This window comes from Ambystoma mexicanum, chromosome 13 (assembly GCF_040938575.1).
Source record: "Ambystoma mexicanum isolate Mex_15411 chromosome 13, UKY_AmexF1_1, whole genome shotgun sequence".
In the NCBI taxonomy this organism is placed as follows: Eukaryota; Metazoa; Chordata; class Amphibia; order Caudata; family Ambystomatidae; genus Ambystoma; species Ambystoma mexicanum.
The window spans coordinates 237,328,586-237,356,486 of NC_090938.1; the positions used below are offsets into that span (position 1 = coordinate 237,328,586).

Here is a 27,901-nt window from a genome sequence, read left to right on the forward strand (position 1 = left end):
TTACTTGCCTTGCATAGCTGTGTTCCATCCAAGCATAAGCTAATAAGTTATTGCTTCCCTTAGTCTGAACTGAAAAGTAAATGTTATTGAATATTACACAAAAGGGTCTTCTTAACCTGGTATAACTGGGTTATCCAAAACTTAGTTAAAGGTACTGTTCTTAGAATCTGTGTTTCACTAGATAAGAGAAGTATATTGTCCAGTTGCATTACTATGCAATTTCTTGCTGAGTGTCACGGTACAACTGATAGTGTCTACTACCCTGTATTACTGCAAGAAATCCAAAAGTAACTTGGTTTTTATTTCCCTAGAACTACCGTTAGGTGTTCCAAATTAGGTTATATGCTTTGGTCTTTGTACCTGCAAGCAGAATGTGTTTTTATATAGCGTGATAGTACTTATTTACCCAGGATTTACCTTGGTCTGCTTGCATTTAAATAAACCCTTTATTTTTACAATGCATAGTGTCAGTGTTTCTTTGGACCATATTTGTATTACAATTTCTTTGTACTGATTCTACAGCCCTTGCTCCCGCCTAGGATGAGCCTTGCTGCTACATCTACGCTACCACAAACTCAGGTGGTACAGCCTTGTACTAAGAATTGGAGTCTCGTATGGTTTTGATGAAGTCGGATAGGACTTCAGAAAAACTGTCCTAACAGGCACTCGCAATGCAGCCAGAGTATGGTGTAGTCTTTCAGAGGTAGGGTGATGTGCATTGGTGGCCCCTTAGAAACACCCACATCCATGGTTTAATGATTTCGCTTGGTAGGTGTAAATCATGCTAGCAGGTACCGAGAGGGCAGTGTTGCAGAGTTCTAAGACAACTGTGACTGCGGACAAACCCTCAGATTTTACAGGCAAACCGTTTTAACCGTCAAAACCACCCATCTCATGTCTGCTTAAGAGAAAGCCATGCGAGAAGCGTGAAAGTAACCAAAACACTTCCTACAAGATAGGTGTTTTTTTTAAAAGGAAACATGGTTTTCAAAATTCTAAGTGTTGCAGGGTGCTTGGGAGCCCGCGCCCAAGATGAAAGCTTAGAGCGGAGCTCCAGAGGAAGGGGGAAGTTAAAGCTCATAGGTGTTTTCCCGATCCTAGATTGCCTCCACCCCTGAAAATATTGCATGGTTGGTGGGGAGCTCCTGTAGGCCGGATCTCAGCCATACACACCATGAGAGAGGGGCTTATAAACACTGAAGGCCCAGCCGTCCTCATGGTCGGCTGGCGAGTCTAGTGCAGTGGCCTCTGGCCTCTACCTATGTGCGGAGCACCCCTCCCCTTTTTCACCCACTATGCTGCTCTCCGTCGTTGCAGTGAACATTGTGTACTGAGAACCGGGGTGGCTCCGGACTACTGAGCAGCAGGCACATAGGCGTGTGGCAGCATGGCACCGGAAGCCCAACCACCCCGGATGAAAGCTAGGTGAACGCAGCCTGGTGGCTTTGCCCCCGAGCGGGAAGAGCTGCCGCACGAGGCAGCACTTCTGCAGCACCGAGTCCTCAGGCGAGATGGGGCCAGTGGTGGGAGTCTGTACACGAATTGAGTTTGACCAGCTGGCTGGAGCCTAGAGGTCTCTGCATCAACCCTCCATCAGAGGTGCGGCGGGGTGTGCTCCCACGCAGGCCCATAGTTGCCTGCACTGGCCACTCTGGACGCCACCGCTCCTACACAAACCATCGGCTGACAAATTAAGTATGGCAACCGACCTCAAGGTGCCCATAACAGCCCTTGGCGTATTCTGCACAGTAGACCGTAGGCAAAAGACCAGAATACCCGCCCGTGCACAATTGAGCGGACTACACCAAGTGCTAACTAGGACTCCTGTAGCAGACCCCGAGCCAGACTATTCAGCACAAAGCTGGATGCCCTCACCCGCTGCGCGCCACCCCTACTTACAGCTCCTGCGGTGCTGGCTGCCAGAGTCCCTATGGCCAAGAGCAAAAAGATACAATCACAGCTGGCCATCGCAAATAAAACCCCAGGTCCAGGTATAAAACATTTCTACCTGCGATGGTGTGAGTGGAGCATCCCGCCAAGATGACCGATAACCCGAGGCCCCCCCCCTGTCAACTAGGCTGGTAAAGAACGTGCAGCAAGAAACCCCATTGGAACTTGTGATTCTGACACAGAGGAAAACTTTTTTTTACTTTGTTAACTGCAAGCTGGATTATCTAATGTTCAAAGTGAACATGATGCAACAACAGATTGAAAAGGAAACTGGATGCATCTCGGAGGTCGAACATACAGGTTCTGAAATTAGCCAAAGCGTCTGAGCATTACAACAAGGAATGGGAGGAGCCCAGGCCAAGAATGAAGACTTCGAGGCGAGATCTTAAAGATAACAGCCAACTAGGATCTCTTTTTACCCATATTTCACATCTGCTACTGTTAGGGAGTTACATACAATTTGCGGTCTGTGACAGACCTTGGAAAAGCCCACCTTAGGTGACCAGGTTCCACCTCTTAGTTTAGGCCTTTACTACTCAAAGGTCTGTTAGCAATGGCCGGGTGGCCAGCCTTAGTCCAAGGAGGGAGAAGAGCTGTAGTGAGGTACGCAGTACTTCGAGCATACACTTAAGTCAAGTAAACACTGACACTAGGAGTTATATAAAAACAGTGGTTTATTTTATAACCACTACGGTTGTAGAATAAAAGATAGTACAATTTAAATCTAATGTAAAGCAACATAAAAGAAAAAGACACTATTGATACTTAATAGCAAACATTAAATCAACTCTTGCAACTTCAGTTTACCCCTGCTTAACCAATCTTTAAAAGTCCATCCCTATACTAGGCGTGTCTCACAGAGTCAAGGAGGGGCACGTGACCAAGAACTGAGTAGGAAAGTAGCAGTTAAGTAGCAGACAGAGCAGAGTCTATGAAGGTTACTTGAGGCCTTGCAGGTAAGTAACTTCTCAAAACATTGGAAGCTCAAAAATGACACTGGGCCCTAGGGTATTGGGAGTTTGCAGCCCGGGAAGGTCGCAGCTCTTCGTGGGAAGCCGCAAAATGCAGGTGGTCCTGAGACAGATTATGCCCACTAGTCCATGGGAGGAAGTCCTCTTCAAGAGATCTTCCCTGTTGCTCGGAATCCGCTCTCAGTGGTCACTCAACAGCTCTGGCGGTCACTTGGAAGTTGCTAGAATGCCCTTCTTCGTAGATCTTCAGTGCCAGTGGTGGGCTGAGATTTAGCTCCAGGATCCTCGCCTTTTATGAAAGAAAACTGGCTGAGCCCATCAATTCCCAAACAAGCCGCTCATCAAATCTGGGGGTGGTGGGAGAGGGGTGGCTGTCCAGCCTGACAGCAAGTCTTGCAGTTCAAACTGGTTCCAGGCAGAGACACTGCAGGACAAAGACCAGGAGAGTTTCAGGTACCTCCCCCACCTTGTCCCTTCAGGCACTCAGAGAGCCCTGGTGGCTTTCCAAGGGAAACTCACCAAAGATAAGACCCATCAAGACCTCCCCAACCCAGGCAGGTAGAAGAAGGCTCAAGTGACCCTAGTGTCCCCTGTCACAGCTGCGAAGACAGCCTGTGACAAAAGTCCACCAAAAGTTGTGCAAAAAAAAAAAAAAAAATGTACACTGTCGCCAGCGTGGCAGATGAACTTGTAACAGTAACTAAAAGCTACTGGAACAGTGAGATAAGGGAGACAATGTTTCCCCTTAACACTCCACATAAAGTGGGGTGTGCTGATGACAAAATAAAAGAGGGACAAAAAAATGGTAACATGTGTAACGCATGTAAAGTAAAAAAGAAAGCTCAAGGAGCTTCCGGCAACATTGCACAGAAAGTGCTGTGTGCTGTAGATGCCAGAAACTATGGATTAAAGCTTAACTCCATTAGAAAATAACCAAACAAGGAAAAAAAGGGTTCCCCAGGCTAGAGTAAAAGAATGATTGTGTGTGGAAAAAGGTTCCCACTCACTCAGAAAAAAAACAAGAGCCCAGCAAAAAGTGCTGGGTGACTCACAGGTGGAGAGAAATTCACTCAAAGAAAATCCTACCCAACAGCTGCACAAAAGGCTTGCCTATCCTTTACAGTGGTAAAGCTAAAATTAGAGAGAAGGGACTGAAATATGCCACGTTATACCCATCAAAAGTCATTCACAGGAACAAGGCACTCTTCTCTGCGACCATGCAGATGCCTGCTCCTTCCTGGTCTCGCTCTTGTCGGCATGACCTCTCAACGTACTCCTGGGCAAACCCTGACTAATGCAAAACCTTGACTAATGCTCTGGCACACATAATCTACTCTTCCTTCTCATAGAGACCAAGACTATTTACTTAGTTATGGTTGATGCTTAATTATTTCTGCAATGTATATAGCGCACCCAACCTAGAGGCATCTGGGTGCTGTATGTGGATGAACTACATGGCCTGTGGATTCTGTAAATCGGGCCCCCTTCTCTGCCCCCCCATCCACTCACCCCAACCTAACCCACTTATTAAGTTACTGTTGGTTGAGCAGCGTAATAATATAGCATAGGCAAGCAACAGCTCTGTCCATCCTATTCCCAAAGTGTGGTGCACTAAGAGCTGGTCTAAGGCCCCTCTCTGGAGATCATTTAGGGCGCAGCTTGAAGGATGCCCCCAGGCGGTTGCCCCGGGTTTATGAGTTTGGCTTCAATTATAGGGGGAATTTTTCACTGCATTTGGAAAGGCAGTGCGGGTGGGGAGGAGGAGAGGGTCAACACTGCTTATTATGAGACCTTAGAAACTAAACTATATCACATCTCGCGACACAAAGTTTACAAATCTTATAGTTTCAATAAATGGCGCTATGTCTCCCTCTACACTACCCCAATATGCAAAAATCTGTGTCCCCTTTCCAAAGTTCTATACTCTGCTAAACTGGAACGTCTGTGGCCTGAATAATCCTGTAGAGGCCTGCAAAGTACAGGCCTTCTGCTAGTGCCAGGGAGCGAAAATTATACTAATTCAGGAAACACACCAAACTTATCTGGCTAATCAATCCTTCTCCAAGACATGGGGTCCCTCAATATTCTACATGTCCTTCTCTTCCAACTCTGGAGGGGTGCTAACAATGATCCATAAATCCCTCCGATTTAAAGTGCATAGGCACCAGAGTGACCATCAACGGCCGTTTTGTTATTGACTACACATTGTCAACACAGACACATCAAACATGGACTACCTGCAATTTTACAATCTCCCGATTGACAAATGCCTTAATTACCTAAAAACTCACATCATATGGTCCGGGGACTTCAACACCATCCTAGATGTATGCTTGGACAGATCTAGCAAGACCACTAGAGTGCTTCCACTGTCAGGCAATTCATAGAGGTTTAGGAGGTTTGAGTGTTCTAGACCTATGGAGGACACTCCACCCGAATTCTCGTGAATATACATTGGACTCCTCAGTGCATGATATGCAGTCAAGGACGGACTACGTTCTCACTTCGGCAGAGATATTTCATAGGACTAAGGAATGCATCCTCCTACTTTGTACCACCATGTCAGACCATTCCCCACTGGTATAGATCTTCAAAAGGTTGAGGATGATGCAGTCAAGTACCCCCATGGCGCTGTAAATTGCAAACTCTTTTAGATGCAGCATTCTGAAGGGATAGACAAAGCATTTTAACCTTGTTAACCCAAACATTAGCCCGGTTCCCCCAGAAGTCCACAGTCTGGGAAACCTTTGAAGTATAACTCAAGAGGACTCTGCATCATAAGTGGTGTTCTAAAGAGTCCATCGTGCAGAGCATGACTGGTTTAGAAACTGACATTCGTGCTCTTAAAATGGAACTAGAACAGTCTGAAAATAAAGACATCCTTCTCTATAAAATATAAGTTGGACCAGTTCAAATCGCTTGAGACTGAGAGGTTAAGTATTTCTCCACCCCCTATCCAAACCCACAGTTAAGGGGGAAGAGGGGCGATCTGGCTGCCTCTTGGCACGCATGATGAGAAATTAGCGGGGACCCGCTATATAGCATTAGTCCAAAATTAAGAGGGTATGATCCTTTCAGATCCAAAAGACATAGTCAAAACAGAAAGAGATACCCACTTAGCAGATACTTCAGTATCTGGAGGATACACCCATTCACAAACAACTCCAAAGTGCCCTAGACTCCCTACATTTCTGCGAGCGACAACCATGACTGATCTTCTTAAAGCTCTCTGTAATTCCCTACCCTAAAGCACTGGATCAGATGGCAAAATCTTTAAAGAATACGGCCCGAAACTAACCGCAAACCTCCTGAAGGTCTGGCCAGATTCACTACAGAAGAGCACCATTCCACCAACTAAGAGCAAGGCGATAACTATCCTGATCAGGACCCATCCACTTGTACCTCATCCAGGTCTAATGTGTTGATAAACCTAGATGCTAAAATATTTGTCAAAATCCTAGCTGATCATCTGATGGCAAATGTGACCCCACTAATTCACCCGGATCAGGCAGGATTCCTTCCAAGGCGAGCAACGGCGTTGGATTGAAGCGATTATTAGTGACTATGGCTCAGATTTATCTGAGGTTCAAGCAGTGGCAGCACCTTTAGATGCTGAAAAGACATTCAACCAGCTGTCATGGTAATTCCTTTTTGCACTTAGAGTGTGGCTATTTCTGATTATTTTCTACAATATGTGAAATTGCTATATTCTAACCACACCGCAAGGAACAACCTTCTGGCCAGATGCCCAGAACATTCAAGCTGGGAAGGGGAACCAGACAAGTGTGCCCTTTGTCTCCCCTTTTGTTCATGATTATGATTGAACCACCAGAATTAGACTGTCAAATACAGAAAGGGGCTTGACGTGTGGGGGCTGAAAGGGTAATCATATCCTGCTATGCAGAAAATATATTGCTTTAAGGACCTGGAGAACAACCTTTGCCCACTTGCACACAAAATAACAGTTCACACAGGTCAGGTCGCACCTAAGTTGGTCCAAATCCCTATTATTCCCCTTGACTAGTACAACCTACAAACCTTGCGTCATAGGGAAACATATGGAAGAGCCACAATCTGTAAAATACGTTAGGTATTATGAGAAGTAGAATGCTTCATTTCTACAGGATGCTTTATTTCTACAGGATAACTATTCTAATTACCTACGGACATAAAGTATCAAGATGGAGTTAGTTATCAATATCCACATATTGGAGCATAGCCATGACTATGCTCATAGTCCCAAAACGTATCTACCACTTTCAAAGCATCCCGATATGGTTGGGTAAGGGCTTCTTCGAGCAACTGCGCTCATTGCTAATAGTCAAGAGTAGAACCCCTTCAAAAAATAAATAATAAAGTGAGCAACATGGCGCACCCCTACTCCCAGAGAGGGTTCGGCGCACCGGATATCTAATATGAACTGGATTTCCTGGTAGCACACGCCAAATTCACCCTCACTGGATGCTGGGTCCAAATTCTACTTATCTCATCTCAGAATAGAGAAAATGTCAGTACACTTATTACAAATCACACTGCGGTCGGCCTAATCCAACAGACACCTGTACATTTGACACAGTATCCTGCACTGAGAGCGCTTGGAGATAATGACATGATCAGGTGATCGCCCGGTTTCCGTACATGCCAGAGATGGGCCTATGGGTATCCAGAAACTAGACCCTAAATGTGATAAAGCAATAGTGAAAACTTGGTCCAGTCTAGGGATAAAGCATATGTACGATATGCACCCAGGGGCTTGTTCATCTCTAGTAACAATTTAGAGAGAAAGTTGGTACTTTACACCTACTCTTCCAATACTTCTGAATACGCATGGCCTTCAAGACATGGTCTCCACACTTCCCCCAGGTACCTCCCAAGTCCCCTATCCAGCAATATATAGTAAATGCCACTGGCTGTCGTAGAACCGAGTTCACGCATTATAAGTTGTGCAAGGCCTCTTAACCCCCTCCCTCCACCATGACCAGAGCAAGATGGGAAATGGATCCCAATGAGCTGCTGGAAGACCAGTTTAAAATTCTAAAATACGAAATTCTACACCAAGAATACATAACCCTGCATGCCAGAAAAAGTTGACCTGTATTAGCGATTAATGTCTTAAATGCCACTCAGAAAACACAATTCATCCACCTGATATGGTCATGCCCTGTGATAGTATTGTTCAGGGAATCGTGGCTCCTAAAGGTGCTGAAGACACAAGCGATTAAATCTCAAACTCATAATCGCCCACTGGCCCACACGGAATACCTGTAGACCTGTACTATAATTTATTGGAGTCGCGGGGACCATTAGTAACCATTCTAGTAAATGCACCAAACTATATCTACTATTTGGAGTAGGGCTAATGTCCCGATTTCCAAAAAGGGTGATAGATCCCTACCGCCCTCATATAGACCCATCTCCTTATTAAATACTAATTTTAAGATCTTTGGCAGGTGTTTGACCAAGCAGGAATCGTGGGTGGTGCTGGTAAGAGGATTAAACCTATCCCACCACCTCGCCCAAGGCGCATTAGAGTAAGGCAAACCCCATAAAAACAGGTGTGATGATCCAGGGGGAAGGAGTCGGGGCATATTAAGGGACCCTGCATGAGCACAATACTATGCAAAATGTAGATGCTTAGACTTAGTGCGCGCATATAAACAGGCACCATTCTGTAGTTATGGTACAAACATACGGGCCTGCATGGATGCGCGGTAGACGAAGACCAAGAAACTTGAATAAGGCCAAGTGCTGATGAGACAGACCCACACTGGTGGCCTCCATAGAGACTCCTGTGTTCCACAAACTGTTGCCAATACGCGTTATCCCGAGAAGGCATGTGCCCTGCAAGTCTGCGAGACATTACCAGACGACTCACAATGCACGTTCATTAAAGCCCAGCCAAAGAAGCCCCTCCCCTATACCCACCCCACGAGCCACACCCAGCCAACCACGAGGTCTGGTACCCACAACTGTCCCTGTCCAAGACCCCTGAACTCCACAATAGTAGTTGACCCCAAACCACCAACCATTAGCCCCACTGGCCATAAAATATTTAAAAGAACACCCCATTTCATAATAAGATTTGTAACAGGGTGGAATAAATTATAGTCCAAAGCGACAATGGACACCTTGGGTGCGGATAGTGAGATACCGAGTGAGTGAAGAATGTGTGGGTCAGCGTGATTTTAGGCCTCCCCCTTTGCCAGTCCCTGAGCCTCCCAGGTGCACGCCATAATGATAGAGTAGCATGGTCTTACATAGTAACTAATTGTGAACTCTACTTTGATTCCCTGGAGATGAGCCCAGCAGACCCCATGCGATTGAAGACGAATGGACGGGCTGGGGCCAATGGCCTGGCATCTCCTATGGCGCAGGCTGACCATGTAAATGGTCTCACCAACCAGCCTCGCAGGTTTTTACTCTATACGTTTACGTCACGGATGACGATTTGTTGCCTTATAACATTCTGCTTGTACCATTATTTGGGCAGAACATTCTTGAGCAGCAGAGTTCTTTGCTGGCATACTTATTTTTTGTGTGATTAAATCTCTTGGCCTTTACCTAGCGGGTTGTATTTTTTCTGGCAGGAGCGTTTGTGGGCGTGCCTTCAGTAGTTGAAAATAACATACTTTCCCTAACTCAGTTGGGCTTTCGCCCGACTCTAGGAACAGCGTACCAGGCACTACATTTAAATATTTTGGTGGCCACCCATTGTTTATTTAAAACAAAAACAAAAAATAGACTTACCCGGCATTTATGGCCCGAGTACTGCTTTTGACAAGGTAAACCGAGATAACTGGCAGGTGCTCAGGTCCTTAAAGTGCCCACAACAGCTATTGGAAATGTTAATGGTTCTTCAAAGAGAATAAAGCTTGCGTAAGGAGTGGGGGCTGAGGGGATGTAGGGATGGGGGCCTCTGTACCCCATGTTATCTATAAAATCAGGAATTAGGCAGGGGTGTGTACAGACCCATTTGCTGTTTTCATTATATATTAATAACTTGAATGAGTTTAAACGGCTAGGCTGATGCACCAAAGATTGGAAGAATCCTGTTCCCCTTATTAGCCAACGCGGATGACACTGTTTTAATTGCGAGAAACCCAACAGCTCTCCAGCTACTTATAAATAGGTATATAGCTTTTGTAACTGCCCTGGATATGCAGGTAAATACCACCAAATAAGTAATATTAAGTCTGCTCGGTGGGCAGGACCAAAAGGTTAAGACAGATTATGACGAGCAATGATCATCCCTCATCAACGGCCTCACATTTGATTACCTTGGTATATGCTTTTTTCGAGCAGCTTAATGCCAAAAGCACACTGGGAAAGGCAAACAATAAGAATGAAACACGCAATAGGTGTAATATTTCACTCCATTAAGACTTGTAAAAAATGCAGCAAGTCACCATAATAAAAACGATCTATATGGCAAAACCAATATCTGCAGGGAAATATGGAGACTCAATATGGGGGTACACAAAGGTATGTGACCTGCGAGTAACTGAAAATCGCTTTCTAAAAAGAATATTGGCATTAACACCCTCAACACCCACTTTTGCGGTACAAGCAGAGCTTGGAATTAACTTCTTTCAGGATGAAGTTTCCCTGGCACTAGGACTTCGCTGGGAACGCATTTGGGGCAATCCGCAGGCAGTTCATGCACATCTAAATTGGATTAATGGTGTCGAAGATGATTGAGAATGATGTCCAACTGAATCCCCTGTGCTGTCTATTTGGAAGAGTGAAAGGGGTCCACAAGGTTTCTAACAGGCTATTATCAATATGTATGTCAATTGCCAAACGCTGTAAATTGTTGAGCTGGAACAGTAGTTTGCTCCCTACGGCTCAGAAATGGCTGAAGGATTTAACCTGGAGCTATAATATAGAGTCAGTCTATCGCACGCTAGCACCCTCGTTCCAGCATTCTAAAGATATTTGGGCACCGTTCCAACAACTACTTCATGAACTTCCCAACACGGATCCAGAATAAAGTTACATTGGACCAGGGGGATGATCAAACCTATTTTGGTGCCACGAATTTACAGTCCTGACGTCAATAACATTTTGAGGCTTTATTATCTCTTCCCATCTCTCTTCCATCTCCTCACTATCTAGTTTAATTTAAGACATAAAGTGCAAGTCTATTGTGTAGGTCAATAAATACAGGTTTAACAAAAACATTCCAAGTCTTGCACCTCAATATTTCAGTTTATATTGCACCTCATCCATCATAAACTCATTCAATCAACTTTGCTTCTTTGTATACGTAATTTACCAGTTTTGCAAAAAACGATAACTCCAGAAACATGAATTGAGGAGGAATACGATTGTCAGACCAATTGCAACAGAAAGGTGCAAGGTAGATGGTTGCATTTTCTTTTATACCTTATCCCATCACCGTTCAAACACAAGAAGACAAAAGAATCTTTAAAATAACCAATGTTAAGCAAATTGACTATGCCAATTTTACTTGTGACATGGGATGATCTAATGAGCCTTTATCCCAAATCCTTGCAGGGCTAAATGGAAAGCTTTCTTTCCAGTGCTGTGATAGTGGATCACTAATGGGAGGCAGAAAAAAAAAAGCTAATGGTACTGGGGGGCGGGGCGTGAAGATGCAGAAAGAACATGCCCCTCTAAGTTAAAAGCTTCTGAGCAACGGCCCAAACACGGATGAACCGGACTACTACACCAAGATCTTTCAGATCTGTGCCAAATATCCCAATACTGCTCACATAATCATAGGTGGAGATTAAACACGATACTGAACACCCAGAAGGACTGCACATCCGGCAGCTTCAGAACGCTTACCCAAGCTACACCTACACACACACACACACACCTACACACACACACACACACACACACACACACACACACACACACACACACACACACACACACACACACACACACGTCGGACCAGGTGTATAAGCCAACCTGACCCTACACACTGACAAATATCGAAAAAAAATGAGGGTACAGTAGAGAGGCAAGCGACAGCGACTTTATGGCAGGCCTTCAATGTATACATAGGGGAGGGTTCGCCATGTCAACCGAGCTGGGAGTGCTTAAAGATATTCGCAGGGAGCTCGGGAGACGCGAGGGAAACATAGCCAAACTGCAGGAACAATACGCCATTAACCCAACAGCCCAGACTAAACTAGATATTAGGACTCAACTAGAGGAGTACAAAGAAACAGCAAAAAAGGAAATCCAATATTTTGACAGACCGGCGGCTGCTAGATGATACAGTGAACAAGAGCGCCCAGGCAAACTCCTTGCTAAGCTGGTGAGAGGGGGGCGCGGTAATTCCAACATCCCATGTATAACACGACCAGACAGGGCGGTAGTTACTGATCAGGAGGCAATAGGGAGAGTCTTCTAGGCCTGTACCCCTCCTCCCCCCAGAGTGTCGCCATGAAAGAAGAAATAGATACTTAGCCGGGATACCCACCACACTTTTATCGCCCGAGACAAGATATTCGCTAGAAAATCCCTTGACCCAGGCAGAGATAGCAAAAGCTAGCAAATCCCTACCTAATGGGAAGGCACCAGGGTCAGATGGACTGAGTGCCGAGTTCTATAAAGAATTTGCTACGACCCTGGTGCCTAGACTCCTTGCAGTCTGGACTGATGCTTTAGACACCAGTGAATTACCTGAAACAACCAGGGAAGCGATCATTACTCTGCTGTTAAATCCCAGGAAACAACCAGATGCGAAGATATTCGCTAAGATAGTGGCCACACGATTGAACCCTCCAAAGCTGCATATTGTCCACGAGGACCAGGCCGGCTTTATATTGGGCAGGTCCACGGTGACTAATGTACGCTGCTGCTATAACATCCTTGCATCAATACCTAAAGACACACCGGGGGTGGCACTGGCACTAGGGATGCAAGAGGCCTTCAACACAGTCTACTGGCCCTTCCTGTTCAGGGTACTCAATAACTACGGATACAGATTGTGCGATGGGTACAGATACTATACACAAAACCGTATGCCAGAATCTATATCAACTGTATTCTTACTCTTTGGGATACTGGAGTTGGCCGGAGGTACCAGACAGGGCTGTCCGTTAGCCCCTCGGTTATAGAGGCACTTGCAGACTTGCTGCGAGCTCGACATAGCAAGATAGGAATTTCCCTGGCGGGTAGGATAGAGATCATTACATTATACGCAGACAACATAATGTTGTATTTAAAAAAAAACCCGAAACTACCCTTGGCACAGCGCTACGATCAGTCAAGGAATTCGACCAAATAGGAGATATTTCCCCTTACATAAGGCCACTCAGAAACCCACAGAGCTATATGGGCTCCTATGGGCCCCCACACGCATTGAAATAGCGCGCAATACACAAATCATCCGCACCACAAACTGCACCGCAATTGCAGACGTGCTATGTGCCAAGCTTGAACGTTGGCGGGTCTTGCCAATCTCACTCATGGGTAGGCTTGCCCAGACCCAAATGATCTAGCCCAAACCATTTTCTTTGTTCATTATGGTCCCTGTATGGCCGGGCAGATCATTCTTTAACAGAATCCAGGGAGCATGTATGGCATTTGTCTGGAACAGGCAACCAAGAGTGAGCTGGCGAAGACTTACCCAAACGTAATCTCGGGGTGGTCTCTCTGCTCCAGATTTGAATTATATTATCTCGCAGCACAGGCATATTGCACCACATACTGGATAGAGGGAAACACCCGAGCACCCCACTCGGCGATTGAAACTAATACACTGGGCCCGTTGAAGCTTCTACACAGAGTGGCAGAAGCCAAGGTCAGAAATGACAACACCACCAACCCGGTGCTGGCAACATACTCAGCCTGGACCAGAATGGCCAGACACGAGATCCTGTATCACCCAAACATGCCGCTATGGGAAGCCCACCATCTCTCCCCCCAACCCCATGCAGGAAAAGATCCTCACCACACATTAGAAGGAAATGGGAATACATTGGTTTGGTGATCTATTTATAGATACACAGTTCCATCAGCTGGGAGAAGACAAGTAAGACCATAGGGGAGGGGGGGGGGGGGGTGTAGTACACTGTAAAAGTTACAATACCCAAGACTGCGCTCAGCCATGGCACAAGTATGGGCTGTATTCCCTAATGAACCACAGATTAACCCGGTCTTGGGATACATGTTAATTGCCAACGCAACCAAGACACCCATTTCCACGCTATATAAAATCGTGCAATCCACCAGAGAGGCATTACCCCCAGAGGACAAAGGAAAAATGGGAAATAGACCTGGGCAACACCATCACTGACCAGCAGTGGGCAAAACTGTGTGCACCGACAAGGAAGGTCTCATATAATTCACGCTATCGGTCAATACACTACAAGGTACTGCACAGGGCCTACTACACCTCGGCCAGGATAAGAACCGTATACCCTGCAGCTGATGGGAAGTGCCCTAGATGTGGAAATGAGGATGCTGGCATGCTTCACATGTTGTGGTTGTGCACGCGGATGACTAAATACTGGGAAGAGGTGTGTAAGACACTAGATGAAATGGCAGATCAACCCATTGTGTGGGATCCAGGTTTATGCATGTTAGATACAGCGGGTCAAATGAACCCTACTTGGCGTAAATTGCTTAATCTCAGTTTGATACTCGCAAAGCAGACAATATTGATGCGATGGAAATGTTCAGAACCGCCTACGAAAAAGGATTGGGAAAGAGATACAACATGGGCCAATGACTGAAGAAATAAGGCAGCTTACTACCCTTACACAGCCGCCCCAGAGTCATATGGAGCGGATATAAGCAATACTTGTCCGATAAATGTGTGAGAGAGGGGGACTCAGAAGCACTGTAATATTGTACGTAAGTGTATCCGTTTGCTATGAAACAAAATGACGATAACGTTGATAATTGAATGTCAAGTTATGATGACATGCCTGCGCAAGAAAGTTTTTTTTTTTAAAAAGCTGAGCAAGCATTTCCCTACTGGTACTTAAAACGTACAGTTCCAATGCAACATGTACTTCTGGAGCATACATCTTTCCATTTTCAACGTGAAACCTTACAGTAAAATAGGTTTACCTTTTGATATGGAAGAATATAAAAGAGACCGGAAGGATCTTTCACCTCATCAATTTGATTTGCTGTAAATGTTTTCAAACGGGCAGTCTTGGATCTGAACTGACAGTTGGGGATTATACTGTAAAACAGAAAATATTAAGTTAGAAACCTTACACTGTAAAAGCATGTTCTGTAAGTCACTCTCTGGTGTGGGTATAGAGAAGGACGTCAACGGTCCTCCACAACCAGTAAGAAATGTTCCAATAGGCACTTTGTAAACAATAAAAAATAATCGTTAAGTTGTTAAAGCAATGACAATGACTACTCTACATGTACCCTCCATGTAGGAGAATATGGCTTGAGAGAAACATAATGGCATAGGCAGATTTCAAGAGTTGGGTTTTCATAATTCTTCCAAACTGTGTCCCAGAACAGTTTCACGTTAAATGGCGAGAGATTGACTGAGGTCTAGGCTTGTTCTATTAGCAAACTTGTCTTTATGATAGCAGGGGAGTTTACTGTTAATGCAATGCTCCCTATCCTACTAGGTTAAGGTGCAAAGGCACTGGATATTAAAGGCCAGGGACTGCATATCCCCGTCTAGAATAAACCCGATTCTAATCCAGTATGGACCACATATTCATTGATGGTACCAGGGAAACTTATTCTCAATGAGCCTGTTTAGCATTTGGGTAAGCTGAACAAACTCCAACTAAGCAACGAGAAATAATTCCTCATCACACTCAGCGGAAACTAAACAAGTATCCAATTTACAACTAATAATTAATGAAAAACTAGGGGTAAGACATGCCACCTGTACTGCCTACTCAACAGTAAAATCAGATAAAACAAAATTACAATCTATCGTTAAATGGGAAGAGGATCTGGCAATGGAAATCACGCTCAAATCTTGGCCCTGCATCTGGTCCAGGGTACATAGGAGTTCAAAGTGCACCACAACAAACAAACGGCTCTAGAAGATATACTTAAGATGGTGTTATAGCCTTAAACATTCCAATAGCTTCCCCCCCCCCCCAAACACTCTCCAATGTGTTGGAATGGATGCGAGGAAATAGGCCCATTGGAATACATGTGGTGGGCCTGCCCCAAACTACAATGCTCTGGAATAGGATTCTTTCTATGATTAAGGATGCACCTGTACTGAGACTTCAACAAAGTCCCCTCATTCTGGTATTGGGGAGGGGTGCAGGGCAACACACCTCGATTATTACTAGCGAAAGTCAAAAATGTACTCATGCTCCTGAAGATAACTTGTTCATGTGGTTGTAATCCTGTTACAAAAATTAATTAAAGTTGTGGAAGAAAAAACTAGTAAAAATTAAAAAAAAAAAAAAAAAAAAATGAATATCGAAAAAGGGAAACCCAAGGGCAAGTTGCAGTAAAAGTTAAATCTGACTGCAGGGTTTGATAGCCAGGGGCAGAGTTATCCTATTTTACACATGCTTTGACAAGCTCTTGACCATAAGCTTATAACTTTACCCCCCATTCTCTCCACATGCCATGGAAGGAACTGCCAAAAAATAAAACTTCCCAAAAGTAATTTGCTCTATTTTATTTAATGTTTTGTGAAGTTTTGTCTCGGACAAAAGAATAAGTTACTCTTACCCGGTAACGTTCTTTCGATGGGTTGGTCCGACGACGTATTCCATATCTATGACAGTAATCACCACAGTTGTGCTGCTTTGGAAAGTTTTCGGCGTCTGCGTCGATATGCTGTCCTCGAGGGTCTCCGTCGAGCCGACGTCACCGGATGTTATAAGCAGGACGCACAAAGCTACAGTTGTAGTTTTTTCCCTCAGAACATGTGGCACCAAACTACTGCCAGTATGACCACAGAAAGCCTTGTGGAAATGTAAGCTGCAATTGCATAATAAATTCTGTAGCGGGGCAGTTAGGCAGGGAGCGATATCTAATACGTCGTCTGACCATCCCATCGAAAGAACGTTACCAGGTAAGAGAGTAACTTGTTCTTTGAGGGGTTTGGGTCCTCAGACGTATTCCATATCTATGACAGACTCCCAAAGCAGTAGCAATGTATGGAGGAGGGAAAAAGAATTTAGAATATAGAAATGTAGAATGTCCAATCAAATTGCAGAGTAAAGGACCGCCTTGCCAAAGGCCAGATTCTGCCCATGGATGGAATCTAGGGAGTAGTGTCGTACAAAAGTATGGACCGAAGCCCAAGTGCCTGCTTCACAGAGGTTTCGAACAGGAACGCCCCTCTGCAGGGCAGTAGAGGCAGCCAGACTCCTATTAGAATGGGCCCGCAAGCCAACCAGAGGGTCCTTACCTGCTAAGCGGTAACATTCAGAAATTGCCAAGATAATCCATCTAGACAAAGTCTGCTTAGTAACAGCTTGTCCCAAACGCCTGTCAGCGTAACCTATAAAGAGCTGATCTCCACTCTGACCCGGGACATGCATGAAATGTAGAAACTTAAAGCTCTCCTAGGATCCAACCTATGGAGCCTCTCCTCTTCCTTGCCAGTATGCGGAGGAGGATAAAATGCCAGAAGAATGACCTTCTTCCATAAATGAAATTCCGAGACAACTTTTGGAAGAAAGGAAGGACAAACTAAGGATAACCCTGTCCTTATGAAACAGTGAAGGGTGGCTAAACTGAAAGTGCCTGCAACTCACTCACTCTGCGAGCGGAAGTGACCGCAACTAAAAATACAGTTTTAAGGGTTAACAGTCTCAGCGGACAAGAATGTAAAGGCTCAAATGGAGCACCCATGAGGAATTTAAGAACAAGGTTCAAATCCCAACCAGGCACCTGGAAAGGTGATGGCAGAAACACATTAGTAAGCCCTTTGAGAAACTGAGAAATTAAAGGCATTTTGAAATAAGAACACTCTTCCGACGAGCGCTTAAATATGGACAGCGCCGCCAGGTAACCTTTAATGGTACCCACTTGCAGGCCCTTGTGGGCTAACAAAAGCATAAAAGACAGAACCAAAAGGAATGTCACATGAAAAAGGATCCACATTCTTAACACTGCACCAGTCGCAGAACTTTCTCCAACGACAACGGTACAGGGACTTGGTTGCAGGCCATCTGGCCGAAAGCAACACCTCCATCCTGTCTTCAGGGAGGTCCCAATACTTATACCTCAACCTTTCAGAAGCCAAGCATGAAGGTTGAAGGATCTGACCTCTGGATGGAGAACCTGACCCCTCCCGTGAGAGCAGATCGTCTCGGTAGGGAAGACGATGTGGAGGGCAGATGGACAAGTTGAGAAGGTCCGGGTACTACGTTCTCCGGGCCCAAGGCGGAGCAATGAGGATCATCCAGGAACCGAACCTCCGTAACCTCTGCAGCACTTGCGGGATGACGGGGACTGGAGGAAACGTGTACAGCAGTGGGAAGGACCACTCCACCATGAACGCGTCTCCTAAGGCTCTTCTTGGAGGAAATTCCCACGAGCAGAACCTTTCGTGCTTCCGGTTGACACTGGAGGCGAAGAGATCTACTTGAGGGGTCCCACAAAGGGCGAGGATTTTCAGGAGAATCTCCTGAGCCAGCTCCCTTTCATGAGAGATCGCGCTCTGCCTGCTCAGAGCGTTCGCCGTCTCATTTTTGTCTCCGGCCACATGAACTGCCAAGATCTAAATTTCCTGTTGGATGGCACAGAACCAGGGCTGCATCGCCTCCCTGCACAGAGGAAGTGACCCTGCCCCCCCCTTTTTGTAGAGGTAGTGCATGGCCACTGTGTTGTCCATCAGAATCAGGACATTCTTTCCTTGCACAGTCGGCAGAAAAGCCTTCAGGGCAAGCCCGACGGCCCTCAGTTCCAACAGATTGATATGGAGTCTGGACTCCGGAGAGCAACGACCGCTGACTGTCAACTCGTTGGCATGAGCTCCCCATCCCGTAAGGGATGTGTCCATCACGATTGTCACCTCCGGCCAGGATAGCCAAAAATGGAGCCCCCCTCATCAGATTGCCATCGACGGCCCACCACAGAAGGTCCTGGGCGACAGAGCAGCACCTGAACGGGGTCCGACATCCTGCCGGAGGACTGGGACCACTGCATCTTGAGAGCCCATTGCAGAGATCTCATCCGCAACCTGGCCTCTGGCACCAGAAGAATGCAGGATGTCATGAGGCCAAGCAACCTCAAGAACTTGCACGCCGGGAGACTCTGGGCATGCTGAAACTTGTGCACCATCTGCTGAATGTGATGAAACCTCACCTGGGGAGGAAAACACTGCCCCAGGGATGTGTCGAGCACTGCTCCGATGTACTGGAGCCGCTGAGTTGGCGTCAAGTGGGACTTCTTTAAATTGAGGGAGAAGCCCAGCTTGTGAAGGGAGTGGCAGGTGATGGACAGATGATCCAGGACTTGCTCGGGAGAGCGCGCCCTGATCAACCAATCGTCCAGGTAGGGGTAGACATGAATCCCCCTTTCCTGAGATACGCTGCCACCACCACCATGAGCTTGGTGAAGACCCTCGGGCGGAGGTCAATCTGAACGGCAGGACCCGAAACTGAAAGTGCAAGTTGCCAACCACAAACCTCAGGTACTTCTTGTGCTTGGGATGGATCGGCATATGAAAGTAAGCATCCTTGAGGTCGAGAGACACCAACCAGTCCTGAGGTTGAAGGGCCTGGAGGACCTGAGAAAGAGTAACCGTCTTGAACTTGTCCTTCCTGAGTAGCTTGTTCAAACCACGCAAGTCCATGATGGGTCTCAATCCCCAGTCTTTCTTTGAAATTAAAAAATAAGGGGACTACCATCCTTGTTCCTCTCCGCTACAAGCACCAGTTCTATAGCGCCTTTCTCCAGCAGGGATTGTATTTCCTGCGCAAGGAGCGGATCCGGACTCTTCAAAGGGAGAATCCCTGGTGGATTGTCGTAAGGCCTCTGCCGGAAAGGAAGACAGTAGCCGTGGGCTATGATCGAGAACCCACACATCTGAAGTAATGGCATGCCACTCTACAAGATGCTGCGCCAGCCTTCCCCAACCGGCGAACCATGGGACATAGCCTCATGACTGAGCTGAAGCATTGCCTGAGGGCAAAGAGGTAACTGCCCGAGTGGCTTTGGCACCTCGAGTACCCGGTTTTCCACCTCTGGTACTCCTACGGTGGCCCCTTTGACTTGCAGCTCCTCTCGATTTACCAAAAGAGGAGTAATATCGAACGGAACCTCCCCTCCATTGCTGTCCCCTAGGACGAAAAGGCGGAGGTTGGCGAACTGCAGCGCTCAATGACTTTGCTGCAGCTTTGGAGGTCTGCAACCTCTCAAGGCTCTCGTCAGCCTTGCTGCCAAAAAGATGTTCACCATCAAAGGGCATGTTGAGGAGCCAGGTTTGCACATCCGGAGCAAACCCCGACTTCCGCAACCACACAAACCTGCGCATTACGGTGCTCGCCGCCATGGACCGGCTGACACAATCTGCCATGTCCAGACCCGACTCACACATGGCATCCTTGCCATTCTGCACAATAGCAAGAAAACCATCCCGTTCCTCCCCTTCGGGAATATGTTCAGCCGCTAATGAAATACAGTTCCACAGAGTGTGCGTGAAACGTGACAAAGCACACACAGAGTTGGCTGCCTGTAAAGCCGTACCCCCCTGAAGAAAACATTTTCTTCGCCAGCCATCAAAACGCTTGTCGTTCCTATCAGGAGGGATGGTAGGGTACAATGCCTGCTTTGCTGGGGCCATAGCCGCCTGCACCACCAAACTCTCCGGAGCGGAGTGCGTGGTCAAGTAGCAGTGGTCGCTACTGGCTGGGCGATATTTTCGCAGCAAAGACTTGCTCACTGCCGGGAGTTTCTCAGGAGCAGTCCAAGCTGCTGCCACCCTTCTCTACAAGGCCATATGGAAGGGCAGTACTGGGTCAGTTGGCGGACCTTGGTCGAGGATATCCGTCATGTCATCCTGCAGAAAATCAAGTGGTGGCGCCGACCACCCCAAGTATTCCGTGACCCTCGACATAAGGCGCTGGTACTAGGACTCAGCATGGGTGCTAGGCTCAGGCCTACAGAACTCCAACTCCGGAGAGGTGTCCAGACCACTGGCGTCGTGCAACGACTGACGCAGGTTTTCCATCTGGCTATGACCAGACAAAATCTCGTCAGGTACTTCCTCAGGAACCATACCTTCTTCAGACCCCTCATCCACCTCAGAAATATAATCCAGAGGCTGGAATGAGGGCACAGAAAAAGGGACAAAGACATTTTTAGCCTTGGCCAGAGCCTTTCTAGTGGGTTCCACCATGCCACGGGGTACCTCCGACAAAACAGCCTCGAAAGGCATTGATGGAATCGGCGTCAGGCGTGGCGCCGACAGCTACGACACAGTCCTCGAGGGCGGCGCCCCGAGCATATCCTTCGACAGCCTAGGTGCCAAAGGCATCCTCGGAGGCGAAGCCTCGAGAGAGTCCCTCGACGACCTTGGCGCCGATATCTTCTCCTAAGACCTCACAGGCTCTGACGGTCTCGAGGGCGACGAGGACCGGGACCTGGAACGGGCATGTCTAGGGCGACCATCCTTGCCCGACCGGGACCTCGAAGGTGCCCGGTGATCGCGACGACCGCTCGAGCCCGAAGGTGTGCGAGTGGCGTCTCTAGCACGGTCACGACCGGGGTCTTTCGACAGCACGGACGGAGCGGAGCCCTGCAACTGAAAATTTGCCAACATCTCCTGCCGAAATGAATCCCATTCCGCAGGAGTGGAATGCTTGTTGGGACAAGCTACCGGCCGAAGGGCGGAGTCCTCGGACGAGGAAGGGGAAGGCGACCGATGCCGGCGCTTCCGTGAGTGCCTCGAAGAGGCAGAGGAATGGCAGGACCTACTCCTGGACCGAGACCCCCCCCCCGGACATACGCTGACGATGCAGAGAGTCGCCCCTCGAATCGTCCGTCGAAAGCCCATTGGATCTCGACTTCCGGGGCTTGGCCACCTTACCTACAGAAAGCGTCTTACGCTCCCGCAAGGCCTTCGATGTAAGTGACTGGCAGTCTACACAGTCATCAGTGTCGTGGTCCTCCCTGAGGCACCAGAGACAGGCATCGTGCGAATCCGTCAACGACATCTTGGACCCGCAGTCCCAACACTTCTTAAAACCCGGCCGTGGGGTGGAAGAAGACGAAGACATCATGGAAATCTTCACAACAAACAGGTTTGAAGAACCGAAAGAACAGAACTCAAGAACAGAGGCGCGCTGAGATCTCCGAAGCTAACACGTTCGCAGAAAAAACAGAACTGACGCTACGGCCGTCGTACGTCCTACTTATAACATCCGGTGACGTCGGCTCGATGGAGACCGACTCTCGAGGACAGCATATCGACGTCATCGACACAGAACATTTTCCGAAGCAGCACAGCTGTGGTGATTACTGTCATAGATATGAAATACGTCGGAGGACCCAATCCCCTCGAAATATAGGGGCGTGAGGGAAGACATTTCTTATTCAAATTCACACAGAGATACAAGTAAAAAACAAAAACACTGACTGGACTGACATCCAACAGCCATGACCCCAGCCACAGGGACATTACCCGAGGCAAGGAGTTCAGGGAATGCATCGCCTCGGGCTACGAAGGTGTGCAGAGAGAGTGCTACTGTGCTGGTGGCATGCCACAAACCGGGGGACTATGCCCAGTGGGAAGTGAAGGAAGAGTAACTGCCCAGGCTAAAGTTGAAAAAAGGGCATGGCTGGGGCCCATGTCCATGGCAGTATCCAGCAGTAGACGATGCCCAGCAGGTACTGCACAGAGGGTCACTATGACTCGGGCATGTCTAAAGGCCATGTTGTAGTAACAGTGTCACTGTTCAAAACAGTGTACCCAAAATACTTTCCTGAATAAAAGTTACGATTAACCTTCTGGTATACAAATCTTTAAAATTCGAGTCCTAGTGGTGTTACGGTTATAATGGAAAACTCTTTGAAAGTCACCAGTTCTGGTTAGTAAGTCGCCCCGGCAATGCATTACTCAGATAATGCATAAGATCACAGATGACGTCAGAGTGGGAATTACCAATGGCATTAAGTCCCACTTTCAGCTCTTCCTTCTCAAAGAATGTCTTCCTTTTCTCACTTTCCCCCAGAGGCTCAATGTTACACGAACCCGGGTTCTCCATACTTGACTATTGCAATAGCCTCCTTCTGAATCTACCTTCTTCCGCTCCGCCACCCCTCCAGTTAATCCAGAATAGGGCAGCAATACTTATCCCTGGCCTTAGGCCCAGTGGCTGCATCTCTCCTGCCAAAAAGTCTTCACGGTTGCTGCACTGATTAAATTCAAATCCCTATGCATCATCCACAAGGCTGTCTGGGCCCGGGAACCCACCATCTTCAACTTTATCTCACTAAATACTCTTCTAGACCTCTACGTTCCTCTGGCACCAACTGTGTGTGTAAAGCATTTCGCTAAACAGAGTACAGAGGTGGTCGATCCCTCTCCTCCGCTGGCCCCCTACTATGAAACAGCCTCCCCTTCTCTCTGCGCCTTGAGCAGAACTTCCTTAAATTTAGGAGGCTCCTCGAGACTTTCCTCTTAACCTCCTCATTCCCTTCTTCTCTACTCTATTTGCACAGCTGCTGCGATTGGCATCCTGGGCCCTCATGCATCCTTGGGGCACCTGACCTCCCACATTCAATTGTCCCAGCTCCTGTCTACCATCAGCACTTGCCCTTGCACTCCCTCCATCTTGGAGGCTCGCACTTAACCATTGCTACCCATGGCAGTGTAGAACTCTCCTAACCATGCACTTCTGTGGCTCACCCACCAGCACAGACACTTTAGCCCTCCCCTTCCTTCTTCCTTCTTCCTTCCTGCACATTCTGAATACTCACAAGGCATAGTAGGTTCATCCTTCCTCCCCAGACTGTTTTAATTTGTTTTGCATTTGCTAATGTGTTTTCACACCGTTCCCTCCCTTTGCTCTGTGGGCGCTTTGAAACGGTATTTACTTGCTGTATAGGCGCCTAACAAATGAACAATAAATCAAAAATAAATAATAGCTATGCTGCATCACGGGTTGGGCGTTAACTGTAAATCCCCATTGGGTCCATCAAACCCAATAGGGAATCTTCAGCACTAATACAGCCCGCTGTAATACGGGGCGCTAAACAGGATTTCACCTCCAGAAAAAAGTTGGAGGTAAAACAGCCCATTTAGCACGCAACTCGTGATAAGGCCAGTCCTTAAATGTGGTGGTAACTGTATTACCGCTGCATTTAAGGGCTACAGCCCAACTCATGATGAGGCCCAGCAGATGTTAAGGGAGTATTATGGGTCTATGAAGTACCAATAGTGTTCTGTTAAGATTGTTTTGCAAAAAGGGTTTTTTGGATCCTCCAAAGAGGGCCTTGAAAAATGACCACAAGCCATTAAGAATTCAGGAATTATGAGGTCTTCAACTCTAGGAAGAGAAGAATGCCTCGTCTCTCCCAATGGGGATATCACATATCCCAGTTAGCCTTCTCCTCCCGTGTGATCCTCCCTCATAATACCACCCCCAGGGTCAGGATCAGGTAGCAGCTGCTGTCCCCTGGCCACATGGGAAGAGCTCTTTGGCTGGTGATCAGAGAAGACTCCACAGGATTCATCACAGATGACCAAAGATGGAGGGGTCCAGGAAGGTTGAACTGGGTTTGCCAGAGACAGGCGCTGATCTCCTTTCTGCCAAGGAGGGCGGAAATACAGGTGTGCAAGGAATGCTTACATCCAGAGAGCCTACCGAGAGGCGAAGGAGTGTGCCTGGAGGGAATCGCTCCGGAACAGTGGCGGTAGGAGGAAGGGTGAGGAAAAGAAAACCTCTGTGGTGAGCTCACTGAGGTGCCAGTATCCAGAGACAATGCAAGATGGCAGAGCAGTGGCACTTACCTGATGTATGGGGATCAGGGGGAAGGAGAACGAGGGAAACCCTCCCAGAGCCAACACCATTGTCCCAGAGGTATGCCGAGACGTACCGGGGAGTGGATCGACACGAGGCAAGGAAGCCACCCTGAAGTGAAGCCGTGAATAGACACGCCAAACCAGTGATGCAAAGCCTGACACAAGGAGGTAACGTCTGCTTGGCCCCTCTCTGTGTCCTTCCCTAGTATTCTCCCCACCCCTACCAGCACATTCCTCCCCCCCTTCCTTTCTCTCCTCTCTCTCTACCTACCTACTCTATGGTGCTCTCTGTCTCTCCTATCTTTTCTAACTGCTTCTCCATCAACTATCCTGCTCTCCTCACTAAATCTGGTAGGAAGAAGTTTAAAAAGGACATCCTGGTCTTCTCCAAGGCCTCCCGAACACTGACACCTATATCAGTGCTTCCCCTAGGCAAACCCTCACCGATAGCCTCTTTGTTGTTCCCTCACCAGACTTATAGACTCTTCATATGGTCTGTGTGCTTTCTCCTCACTCTTCTTCTCCCATTAATGGTGGCACCCAATGGGTGGCCCTCCTGGCCGGCTTCGACTCCGCTAAAGGTCATCATTAATGTTTACCTGAACGGCACCGTCTTGGTCCAATGACTCGGGCCAGTCTTCCCCTCTTTGATAGACGCTTCCTGCACCTCATCAATCTCCTTCCTTCTCTTGCTGTCCCCTCTTCCCTCGATGGCTTCCTTGCCTCCCCCTGCTGTCTCCTTCCCCTTCTGACCCCCCCTCAGGCTTCTTCTACACCTCCACACGGCGTATGTCTGATCTGTACCCCTCTCCAGAAATCTTCGAAGGACAGCAACCTCCTCCATATTGCCACTCTAAACTCTCGCTCAGCTGTCAAACACTCCGCTGACATCTGCCACCTCCTTGAAGAACTTGACCTTGATGTCCTCAGTCTCACGAGACATGGTTCACAGCCAGCTCTGTCACAAACTTTGACACTCTCCTCTCTGACAGCTACAAGATCCTCTCTGTGCCCAGGTCAAACAATTCTGGAGGGGGTGTAGCCCTGATCTTTCCCAAGTAGACTCCTGCCTCTGTCATTCCTACACAGGCCTACTCTTCTTTCGAATGCCCAGTCTGCAGGCTCTCTCCATCTCCTGGCCATTCCCTTACTGTGGCAACCATCTATCGGCCACCTGGTCAGACCTCCTCCCTCCGAGTGGACGGACCTTTCCTCTTCCCTAGTGGTCTCCACCACTCAACTTCTCCTACTTGGAGACCAACATCCACCTGGATGCTTCATGTCCTTCCTCTGGACTCTTTCGCGTCCTCTGCAACTCTCACTCTTTATACTCCCCTCTGGCCCGACTCATTTGGTGTTCTGATCTCTTCAGACCTTCCCCTTTCTATCCCTCTCACCACTCCCTTCTCTCATCTCTGCTATCCAGGAGTGGTGTGCCGCCAACGATCTCTGCCTTAACGCCTGTAAGACCGAGATTCTTCTCATCAGCACACCTGCTCCCTTTCCTGCCTCTCTCTGGCCAGCCTCTCTTGGCCCTCTATCATCTCCTACCAGTGAGGCTAAAAACCTTGGGGTTATCTTCGACTCCACACTCTCCTTACATCTCTGACAACTCTAAGAAGTCACACTACCAGCTGTACTTCCTCAGAGGCATTCTTCCTTACCACTCCTTCCCCCAGAAGCTGAACTTCTGCAACAGCCTCTTTCTAAATCTGCCCGCTTCTACTCTCCGACCTCTGCAACGCATCCAGAACAGGACTGCGAGACTTGTCCTTGGCCTCAAACCCCGGGATCGTATCTCTCCAGGACTGAAATCTCTGCACTGGCTCCCAGGACTGCGTTCAAACCCCTCTGCATTGTCCACAAGGCCTTCTGCGGCCTGGGGCCTCAATACCTTCAACTCCCTCTTCCTAAATATCTTCCTTCTCAAGCTCTTCGCTCATCCGCCTCCAACTCCCTTAGGGTCAGTCGCTTCTCCAAGCAACGAGTTGGTGGTAGATCTCTCTTCGGCTGGGGCCTCCCTCTGGAACACCCTCCATGAAACTTGAGAACCATCTCCGGTTCCAGAAGCACCTCAAAACCTTCCTCTTTGCTTCTGCTTTCTATCCTCTCCCCTGCTGAACTCCTGGCTGAAATTGAAACTGCACTGGACACCTGGCCACCCCCTGATCTCTGGCCCAGGTCCCCTCCCCGCCAGCAACCCCAGCACTTGGGGACCTTTTTCTGTATCCCTACAGTCCCTTACCAGCACTTGACACTTGTTGTCTGTATTTACCCTGCACTTGCCACCAGCTGGCCGTTCTTTTGTTACTTATTAATTCTATTTATTTTTTTACTGTCGATCCCATGTACTGCACTGCCCCCTCCCCCTTGGCACCCACACTTGACCCCTTCCCCTGCACTTGCGCAATCTCAATGTCACCTGGCCTAGTAAGATACGTTGTCTCTTTCTTCCTACTGTTTCCTCTCCCTTGCCTCGTCTCGCCTTGAAACACTTGTGTATAGGCGCGTTATAAAATGCCAGATCATATAACTGGCAGAGCTGGAGACCTGGGGAGAGGGGCAGTTGTTCAAAGTGGCCGAATCTTAGTTGGCAAAGTCATAAGAAGATAATACAGACTCATCATGCTCGTCCCAGTGGTAAGTAATATCAGGAGAAGAATGAGAATAACCACAGGACTCTTCCTACTTATCCCAGCAGTACAGAAAACTACCAGAAGAATAGGTATAAACCCTGGGCACAGTACACAGATCTTAGGGAGAAGACTGAGAAGCAAAGATGCACAAGGATTAGCCTCTTAGGGAAAATAGAATTAATTACAGAGGAGCAAGAAAGACTATTTTTTTGATGTAGACATCACAGAGGAAAAGAGGGGTCCATAACCCTGAAAAGAGAACCAGACAGAAGAGTAGACCATGGGGAAGTGCAACAGCAGAACGGAAGAAACTAATAAAGCACATAGCAGAATGCTATTTGAAGAGGTCACATTGACGGAGAACATTTCTCTAGGAAGGTAAAAAAGGGAGTCCTTCTCCTGGCCATTAGTTGTTTAGGAAATAGTTGTAG

At 47.6% G+C, this 27,901-nt stretch overlaps 1 protein-coding gene across 1 annotated transcript in view; it reads right to left on the reverse strand.

The window, feature by feature from the left end:
* ACTR6 (actin related protein 6) overlaps positions 1 to 27,901 on the reverse strand; it is a 601,838-nt gene that overhangs the window by 502,945 nt on the left and 70,992 nt on the right. Inside the window, exon 2 of the mRNA XM_069633699.1 lies at positions 14,979 to 15,096. Coding sequence (XP_069489800.1) covers positions 14,979 to 15,096 — 118 coding nt within the window. The remainder of the gene's footprint in view (positions 1 to 14,978; positions 15,097 to 27,901) is intronic.